Source organism: Phoenix dactylifera, chromosome 3 (assembly GCF_051530095.1).
Source record: "Phoenix dactylifera cultivar Ajwa chromosome 3, Ajwa_hap1_PhDact_Kaust_v1.1, whole genome shotgun sequence".
NCBI lineage: Eukaryota > Viridiplantae > Streptophyta > Magnoliopsida > Arecales > Arecaceae > Phoenix > Phoenix dactylifera.
In genome coordinates, this window is record NC_143192.1 from 53814166 (window position 1) to 53824389 (window position 10224).

Below are 10224 nucleotides of genomic sequence, written 5' to 3' on the forward strand. Positions count from 1 at the left end.
CTGAAAGCAGGATTTGGAAGAGCTAAAATAAAAGAATGATGCATAAGAAATACATAGTTAAATTCTGATACACGCAATTCATAAACGCAATTCAAGAGAAAGTTAAATGTAGATTAAGCTAAACAAATAATTTAATGATGTTGCTTATCCTATTGCCAGGAACTCGAGCAAAGGAAGGAAGAACATACAATTGTCTGTTTAGCAGGTTAAGTCCTCCCATAAACAGATCAAGAATTCTCAGTTATATTTCAAATTTGCTTTGATATCTACAACATTCTGTGTACATATCTGGCCAATACAGTCCATTTGATTGGTTTTGTCACGTCCTAAACAAATTTTTATTTGTTGGGAAGAAACCGAGAGTTTTTTTCCTCTAAAGACCACTTTACCATGGCATGAGATTTTTTTTTGAAGTAATGATCTGTAAACAGAAGTCGGATATGGGCGGAAGACGTGAGAAAATGTGCTGAAACATTCAGCAGATTCAGAATTATAGCCCTTGGAGAAAATACTACCTTGTCTTTCAACTTTTTTACTGGAACATTATGCTTATATAAAAAATGACATAATGGTTTATAATGTAGTATGTGCAGAAAGTAGTGAACTATTGTATTTTGAATTTGCTAGTCCAACAAACATGCTAGACTAGATAGAGAGGTGGATGATGAAAAGAGAAACCATGAACAACAGGGAATCTGCTCACTGCTATAAATTCTTCCAACTTGTTCTATTAAAAGATGTCAAAATAATCAAGACATTGTAGGTGGCTTGTTCTAGTTCCCCCTTTGTAGACTAATGCATTATACTAACTCACCAAAAACTGGAACCCAATTACAATAACTGCTCCACAGGACTGTTCTACTACACATTAATTGGATTCTGGCAGTAGTTCAACAAACTGATTGCTGGATGTATTACTTAATGAAGACAACCATGAAACTAGGACTTGATGTATTTATAAGTACATCATGTCCTTTGACAGACTTAATGGTGCTGAAATACAACAAATGAATGGTAAAGAAAGCTCAAGTCAACATAACATTTTCCAGAGTCTTGATATCGCTACCATATTCCTCAAGCAATTCGCATTCTCCAAAGATGACTATCTCTGAAACTCAACAATTTATTTCTTTCAGTATTTCACAGTTAAAGCTATTATGCAACTACCTCAGTTTCTTCCCTAATCAGCTATCATGCAGATCCTATGAAACAAATATCATTCAATGATAAACTAGCTGCAATATTGACCATCATCTCGTCTCCTTGAGCAATTATTCTCCTTGAGAATATAACCAGACCATTTACAAAGTTCAATGCTATCATCCAACATCACGTGGTTATGAAAAATCAAAAATGTTGGCCCAAAGACTAGGTTAAGACAATCGATCAGCCTTTTATTCCAGAATCCGACATAAAGGTCATGCTACTCATCACCAAAATGGCCTATAATGTCAGATGTAGAAAGGCTGCTAGCTGGTCGTTGTCAAGAGATGTGGAAAGGCTATTCATGAGAAACCTAGATTGGCCGCAAGAAGCAATGGTCATGCTGCATCAGTCTAATGCATCTTCTTATTTGATCCCAACATAAAATGTCATACCAAGACCAATGTCCTACAAAATAGGCAAAATAATGTAGGATGCAAGAAGGCTGCTTCTCTGTTCTCATGCATCACAACTGATAATAAGAGTTTCCCTTGATCATTGATAATAGGGGTTTGGATGAAAAAAGAAAAAGGCAATTCCACTTGGATACACGAGCATAGGATCACCGATAGGGAATGTAAGTGGCACGGAAATTAGATACAGTTGGTGGAACCATACCTTTTATATCCTTCATAGTTCACAGTTGTACAAGGATGAGATAGAGCCAAAGTTAGAACAGAGTTACTGAAAAAACTTAACACTATAATCCAATAATCCCTCTCTTCAATGAAGGGTTTGGCAAAAAAATCAAGGTTGTAACCGTAAAACTCTGTGTTTCTAGCACCAGGCAAGATTCGCAACTCCTGAATGAATGATGACACACAAGATGACGTCAGCAATAGATTTGACACTCTAATACAACATGCAAGGATCAAACCCAGCAACATAAGCCTTAACCGTACAAAAGTTCAATATTTTAGCAGGTCAGACCTGATAACCTCCTTACAATCATGCGACACATTGACAAATAAACTATACTCTCATATGAGACCAAAACACCTATTAAGAATAAACATGAAGGAAAAATAGGAACGAAAGAAAGAAAAACTGGTACCCAACAAGAATATATATGATACCATTGTCAAACTTCAATGGACTTCTATTTGTTATCAGGGAAGTCCTTTAGAGTTAGTGAAACAATTTATAATCAACAAATCGAAGTTCGTCAATGTTTACCGTCATCCACCTGTTGTAAAAGGCTCAAGGAATATATAAATGAAACTAGAATATATTCTACTCCAAACTCATAACATGAGCCGTGATGGAGATGACTTCAGCTATGCACAAAATTGGGCACCAATCCTAGAGTTGCAATAGCAGCTATGAAATGACATTATATGCTTTAGGAGCCACGTTGGAAACATTTAAAGAGAGGTTCTAAAAATTAGGGACAAACTTGCAGAGGAAGATATGAGTTGAGAAACACATCACAGAGTGTTGGAGTTGAGATTTTGCCACCTTTTTTTTTTCTCCTTTTCTGTTTTCTCCTTCGTTACAATTATTATTTTCTGTTTTCTTATTTATCCACTACATATTATTTGACAATATAAATGAAAATTACCAATTACATTTTGGCATCATTATACATGCATCTATCATCAAACCATAATTTGAACCTCAAAAATTCTAAAACTGAAATTTCTCATTAAAGATTAAAACCAAGCAATCGCTTCATCATATATTTGCATATTGATTAGATCAATCACATATTTCCCTTCTGAACATGAATGCATCTAATATCAAGTAATGGTTTTGATTAAAAAAACTCCAGATTGAATAAAACTTAAAATTTCACACTGAACGTTAAAAGGATGCAATGATCGACTCCAGAGAAGCTGACCACATATTATGCATAAATGGAATGGTAAAGACAACTTATTACAAAAGGGAAAGAATGCTTGGAAGACACTAAAATAATGCTTGATGTTGGCAATGAATCATTTCTTTGTCTTCATTTAGCACATATGACGAACACAAAAAGTACTCATCTATCACAGATGGTAAGAGTAACTACTTAGACCACCCAGATAACAATGACTGATGATTTATAAGAACAACAATCAAAGATCTTTAACAACTTGGATACCCATGGAATTGGCTGTACCAATGATGGACTTGCATATGGCCTCAATTGACATGTGCTGGCAGAATGGGTCGGATTGCTTCACCTTTGCAATCTCATACACGTGGCGAAGCGTGATGGATGACACCACCACGTGTCCCGGACGGCTGCTGCCAGATTCAATCCCAGCAGCCTTCTTGAGAAACCAGGTGACAGAGGGGGACTTGACAGTGAACTCGAACGTGTTGTCCTTATAGGCTGTTATCGTGACAGCCATTGGCATGTCAGGCTTGTACTTCTGAGTCCTCGCATTGAAATCTTTGCAGAATGCCATCAGATTCAGCCGGTACTGACCAAGAGCCGGCCCAACTGGAGGGGCCGGCCGTGCTCCCCCAGCTGGCACAGTAAGCCGAATAGTGGCTGTGATCGGCCGGCGGGCTACCACATCTTTCAATGTTGCCATGTTAACAACTAAGAAAAATCTGCATTCATGTTATTCATTAAAATATCACATATTGCGCCCAAACTACTTTACATGTACAACAATAATTACCTAAAATTAAGACATATGCCCTGTATTTTGACTCTGTTCTGTTCGGATACATATAGTTGGAAAAAATGAAGAAAAGGAGAGTTTTTCTTGTCTCCAAAACTCTCCACTTTCAGAGATGTTAAAAAAAGTGGGTAGGAAGAAAACTTGTTTTCTCTGTTTCTCTTCTCGTCTCTCCTTATCTACTGTCCAAGCGAGGGAATATAGGAAGTAGAGGAGAAACTACGAGAAGAGGAACTGGGAGTAATAACTGAAAACCAGTTGCCCAATTAGGGGTTAGATTACCATGAACACAACTTTTGAAGAAGATTGCAAATTATTATTTCAATTGTAAAAATCTGAAAATGAAGCTATCAGAGAAATGATGACAATATCCAGTAAAGATTGCTAAATATTGATTATTTGCCACATTAGGGATTATATTACCAAGACTACAATATTTAAAAGGAGAAAGGGAAATATCATTCTGTGGAATCGTAAAAATATGCACGAGAAACAAAGGCATAGGAAAAGATGTTAAGAACTCCATGGCCAGGATTTTTTTTTAAAAAAAAGAGTAAATTTCCATATTTCCAAAACCCGAAACCTAAACATACCACCCCGTAGAAAGAAAAAAAATGCACCGTCCACAAATCAGCCTAGATCACTTGAGCCATTCGTCGCTATACACAACTGTTGGGGGGAAAAATGGACCACCCCACAAATACAATTAAAGCACCCAAATCCGACAGCGAGCCGAGCTCGGAAGGCTGCCGAGCACAGCAGGCTGCCGAGCTCAGAAGGCTGACGAGGCCGAGCTCAGAAGGCTGACGAGGCCGAGCTCAGAAGGCTGCCGAGCACAGAAGGCCGAGCTCATAGGCCGAGCCGAGCTCAGAAGGCTGCCGAGCATAGAAGGCTGCCGAGGCCGAGCTCAGAAGGCTGCCGAGCTCAGAAGGCCGAGCACAGAAGGTCGAGCTGACCTCAGAAGGCCGACCTCGTCGTCTGTATGCTGCGGCCATGCCCTACAGCAGCCTCACCGCACCATGCTTTGCTTGCCGACATATCAATCAGGAACCATACCCTGCTACGACTGTCAACGCCTCACCATTCCCAAGAATGTACTGCACTGCGCGCCACAAGCAAGCTCTGGCTACACGCCATCTCCTCCCATGATGGGAACGGGCCATCCACGGCAACTCATTACTTCACACGCCCACGTCCAATCGTGACGGTAACCCATTAATTCGCCCAGTCACATCACAGGTAACCCTGCCACTCTCCCTATAAAAAGGGAGGCTTCTTCCTCCCGAGGGGGGACGGCTCCTAACTCTAATTTTCTGGCTTGGACTGCTACATACGAACTACATCTCCTCCTCCTCCAAAATTAAGCCCCCCTCTGACTTAAGCATCGGAGGGCCGGCGCCGGGGAGCCCGGCCACCGGTTTTCCTTGCAGGACTTGCACACCCCCCGCGGCGGAGGACGCAGCCAGCCGGCGCACCGCCGTCCGCCCCCTGTAGCAGCGGAGCTCCTCCTTCCCCGGCTTCGCGGCGGCCCCCGGGTCCAAATTCCAGCAACAGTTGGCGCTAGAGGAAGGGCCCGAGTTCGCTACCATGAAGCTGAGAAGCAAAGGGGCTTCCAACGCCTCTCGACGTCCTCCACCAAGCCCAGAATGTTCCGTTCGGAACTCGCTACCCCCGGTTGAGCCAGCACCTCAAGTTCAACCGGAACAATTTGATGCCCTGGTGCAGCAAGTGCAGGCGTTGGCTACCGCCGTCCAAAGCTTGCAACCCAGGGGCATCCCAGCAGCACCGCCTCCCCCGGCTCCAGTTCAACCGGAGCCCCCTACAAGCGGGCTTCCTCTTCGAGGTCAGGACTCTCAAGCCCAGGCCTCCCTCTGGAGAGAGCACCCAGTCAGAGATCACGGAGGCTGGCCACAGCCTTCAGAAGCTGAGTCGGTTCCAGGGCAACCTGCACCCGAACGGACCGCTGCAGCGATCCCCCAGAATGATGAACTCGACAAGAAGGTCGAGAAGTTGGAGCGCCAAATCCAGGCACTCCACGGGAGAAAATCAGGACGTGATAACGACTTCGAGTTCACTACGAAGTCTCCCTTCTCCCCGGAAATCGAAGATGAACCGGTCCCACCACGGTTCAAGATGCCCCAGGTGGAGCCCTACAACGGCAAGGCTGATCCCCTGGACCACCTGGAGAGTTATCGGGCCTTAATGGCCCTACAAGGAGCCTCGGAGGCCATGATGTGCAAAGCCTTTCCAGCAACGCTCCGAGGACCGGCCCGGCTTTGGTTCACCGGGTTGAAGCCGAGTACTGTCTCCTCCTTTGAGCAGCTCGGCAGGCAGTTTGCCAGTAATTTTGCCGCTAGCCAGCCCCAGCGGCGGACGTCGGACTCCCTCCTTGACATCAAACAAGAGGAGGGAGAGTCCTTCAAGGAGTACTTGGATCGATTTACTGCCGCAACATGGGAAGTCCGGGAGCTGGACCAGTCAATCGCCATGTCGGCACTAAAGACTGGAGCCCGGTCTTACAGGTTCCTCTTCTCTATCGAGAAGAACTTCCCTGCGGACCTCACCGAAATGTTGACCCGAGCTCGCAAGTACGCCAAGGCTGAGGAAGCCATGGCCTCTCGGCGGGAAGAAGCCGAACGACCTGCCAAGATGCAGAAGAAGCACCAGGAGCACTCCCAACCAAGTAGCAGATTCCCCTGGCATGAGAAAGAGCCTCCTTGGCCCAAGAGCCTAGCTCGCCCGGGGTCTCCCCTCCAAAAATTTCAGACGTACACTCCTCTCACATCCACCCGAGCAGAAATCCTCATGGAGATTGAGGGTCGGGGCTACCTCCGACCTCCATTGAGAATGCGTCCGACAGAGTCGCGGAAGCACTCGAAAAAGTACTGCCGCTTCCACCGAGATCGCGGCCATGATACGGAGGATTGCTACGAGCTTCGTGATGAAATCGAGGCACTTGTCCGCCGAGGTCGGTTGAGTTATTTTGTCCGTGATCATGCCTACAGGAGAGAGCCCGAGGAACAAAATCCAGTGCCGCATAAGGAGCAGAATGACCACTGACCTCTCACGGGCATCATCAATACCATCAGAGGGCGGGCAACTAGAGGTACCAGAAGCTCCGAGCTCGGAAAAAAGAGCTTCCTCAAAGCATCCGTGCTCTGTGAAAGTCACATCTCCTTTTCTGATGAAGACCAAAAGGGTGTTGAGCCCTCTTTATGACGACGCTGTAGCTATTTCCCTCATCATTGCAAGGTTTTAAAAAAAGGGATTTTAGTACATCATGAAAGCTCGGCTGATACCTTATTTTGTATGCCTTCCAAAGGATGAGCGCTCCTCTGGCTAGATTCATGGGAGATTCTACCCCAAGAAAGTACTATGAAGCTAAATCCTTTCATGGTCCAGAAGGCTGCCGAGCTCAGAAGGCCGCCGAGCTCAGAAGGCCGAGCTCCGAAGGCCGCCGAGCTCAGAAGGCCGAGCACCAAAGGCCGCCGAGCTCAGAAGGCTGCCAAGCTCCAAAGCCCGAATGCAGAACACCTCCCCCAGAAAATCGAGCCAAAGAAAGCTAGTGCCAAGCTAAGTCCTAAGGGACTTCGAAGCTTGGAAGCCATTAAAATATCTCCAAAAGGTACAGGACGCCACTTTGGCTTCAAATAATTTCAATATTTTATCTATTTCCAGGTCGGAGAATCCAAAAAACGACCAACGTCGCCCCGAATAGGGCGCACGATCGCCAACGGACGAGGTCCGTCTCCTGTATGCGTCTCCAATGATGCTCTAGCTAAGCTCGGGACGCCGATTCGACGCCATTCGACGCCATTCGACGACATTCGACGCCATTCGACGACATTCGACGCCATTCGACGACATTCGACGACATTCGACGCCATTCGACGACATTCGACGCCATTCGACGCCATTCGACGCCATTCGACGACATTCGACGCCATTCGACGACACTTCGACGCCATTCGACGACACTTCGACGCCATTCGACGACATTCAACGCCATTCGACGACACTTCGACGCCATTCGACGACATTCAACGCCATTCGACGCCTTTCAACGCCATTCGACGCCTCCTACGACAAGCCAAAGAAGGCCGCTGAGTCAACCTGGAGCACTTAAAACTCCAACTGCATTAGAGGTACACCCAACTTGGTACGTACATCTCTATACATATTTGGCTATATTACAGGATGATCGACGACCGGACTACTTCCTTCGCCCGAGCCAAAAAGCAGCTCGAACTCGGAAGTCGGGGGGTAGTGTTGGGGGAAAAAATGGACCACCCCACAAATACAATTAAAGCACCCAAATCCGACAGCGAGCCGAGCTCGGAAGGCTGCCGAGCACAGCAGGCTGCCGAGCTCAGAAGGCTGACGAGGCCGAGCTCAGAAGGCTGACGAGGCCGAGCTCAGAAGGCTGCCGAGCACAGAAGGCCGAGCTCATAGGCCGAGCCGAGCTCAGAAGGCTGCCGAGGCCGAGCTCCGAAGGCTGCCGAGCACAGAAGGCCGAGCTCATAGGCCGAGCCGAGCTCAGAAGGCTGCCGAGCATAGAAGGCTGCCGAGGCCGAGCTCAGAAGGCTGCCGAGCTCAGAAGGCCGAGCACAGAAGGTCGAGCTGACCTCAGAAGGCCGACCTCGTCGTCTGTATGCTGCGGCCATGCCCTACAGCAGCCTCACCGCACCATGCTTTGCTTGCCGACATATCAATCAGGAACCATACCCTGCTACGACTGTCAACGCCTCACCATTCCCAAGAATGTACTGCACTGCGCGCCACAAGCAAGCTCTGGCTACACGCCATCTCCTCCTATGATGGGAACGGGCCATCCACGGCAACTCATTACTTCACACGCCCACGTCCAATCGTGACGGTAACCCATTAATTCGCCCAGTCACATCACAGGTAACCCTGCCACTCTCCCTATAAAAAGGGAGGCTTCTTCCTCCCGAGGGGGGACGGCTCCTAACTCTAATTTTCTGGCTTGGACTGCTACATACGAACTACATCTCCTCCTCCACCAAAATTAAGCCCCCCTCTGACTTAAGCATCGGAGGGCCGGCGCCGGGGAGCCCGGCCACCGGTTTTCCTTGCAGGACTTGCACACCCCCCGCGGCGGAGGACGCAGCCAGCCGGCGCACCGCCGTCCGCCCCCTGTAGCAGCGGAGCTCCTCCTTCCCCGGCTTCGCGGCGGCCCCCGGGTCCAAATTCCAGCAACAACAACCATTCTTTCTCAAAAACAATTACCATTTAAGGCTTTTAGGATGATACTTAGTAACACAGTAATTTATTCAAACACTTGTTAGGCGTTCTCCTTTCAATCACGTATATATCTTCGCTTCCTATTCCCGTTTGAAGCATTTACGCCAGAGACGAGACCACAGAAGAACGGAGAAAAGTGAGAGAAGAGGGCATACAAGTCCACGGCGCAGAGGGGCTCGACGCTCCGGTCGGCCGGCCGGTCGAGCAAGCGGCGGCGGGGCTGGAAAAGAGAGAGAGAGAGAGAGAGAGAGAGAGAGAGAGAGAGAGAGAGGCTAACCTGTCCCGGTGACAGCGGCAGCAGGCGGCGAGGAGGGCGAATAGGGAGCGGTCGGTGCTTGAAATTGTTATACGGACTTACGAAAGAAAGCCATCGAATCCTTAACGGTAAGATCTATATTTTTTTGGGGCAGTGACCTAGAGAAACACTAATGTAATTTATTCTTTTATTATTTATACATATTGATAAATAAATTCTTGATTTTGGAAGGTATATTCTTTTTTGCTTCTCCCATTGAGAAGTAAACATCAAATTAAATACAATAGAAATAGTTATAGCAAGGAGAACATAATGTGGTGACATCATTGAGAAATACTATTTCCAAGGAGAACAAATTAAAGGCGGCAATGTTTCATCATGAATTATCTAAAATAGATAGATTTGGATAAAGATTTCAAAATTGGATCAAGTATGGGTTATGAAAATCAATCAGACTTAAATGGGTTAGGCTTCAAGTCCATTGTCCAACTCAAATGGATCATCATATTGGATATGCAAATCCTTAAAAGAAAATCTTGCCCTGCATTCCTAGAAGATTAGTGATAGTAGGTAATAGGCTAGTCAAAATTTGGTTCATTTATCAAAAAAATCATGATTAGAGAATAAATAACAATTATTTGAAAAAGGTGGAATGTAGAACATTTTCAAGATTTATCTTGTTTTTCTTCAATTTTTCTCAAGTGATAACCTTTTCACCTCCAGAAGAATCTCCAGTTTTAATTCTCTCTCCTGCTTTTTTTGTACTCCCACCTTAAAATCCTTTTTCTTAGTCTTATTTTGTTTTGGTATTCTAAGAAATAGATCAAGCAGCTATCAATATATTGGCAGGCTGCATATTGTTCCATATAAAATAATGGGTTATTT

General features: G+C 45.9%; 1 protein-coding gene across 2 annotated transcripts; it reads right to left on the reverse strand.

Annotated features, from left to right (window-relative positions):
- Positions 1 to 3028: 3028 nt before the first annotated feature.
- Positions 3029 to 9498, reverse strand: MRPL11 (mitochondrial ribosomal protein L11). 2 transcript variants are annotated; one of them, XM_008803041.5, is made up of 2 exons: positions 9361 to 9498; positions 3029 to 3747 (listed from the first exon to the last, which is right to left on the reverse strand). In XM_008803041.5, exon 2 carries the CDS (start codon positions 3726 to 3728, stop codon positions 3264 to 3266), a length of 465 nt encoding a protein of 154 aa, XP_008801263.2. In that variant the 5' UTR covers positions 3729 to 3747; positions 9361 to 9498; the 3' UTR covers positions 3029 to 3263. The 2 variants fall into 2 exon arrangements, with proteins under 2 accessions (XP_008801263.2, XP_088575265.2); XM_088719139.2 differs by lacking the exon at positions 9361 to 9498 and adding an exon at positions 9239 to 9327.
- Between the last annotated feature and the right edge of the window lie 726 nt (positions 9499 to 10224).

Coding starts and splice junctions, on each gene's coding strand:
- MRPL11 (XM_008803041.5), bottom strand. CDS start 3,728: ATGGCAACATTGAAAGATGTGGTAGCCCGCCGGCCGATCACAGCCACT.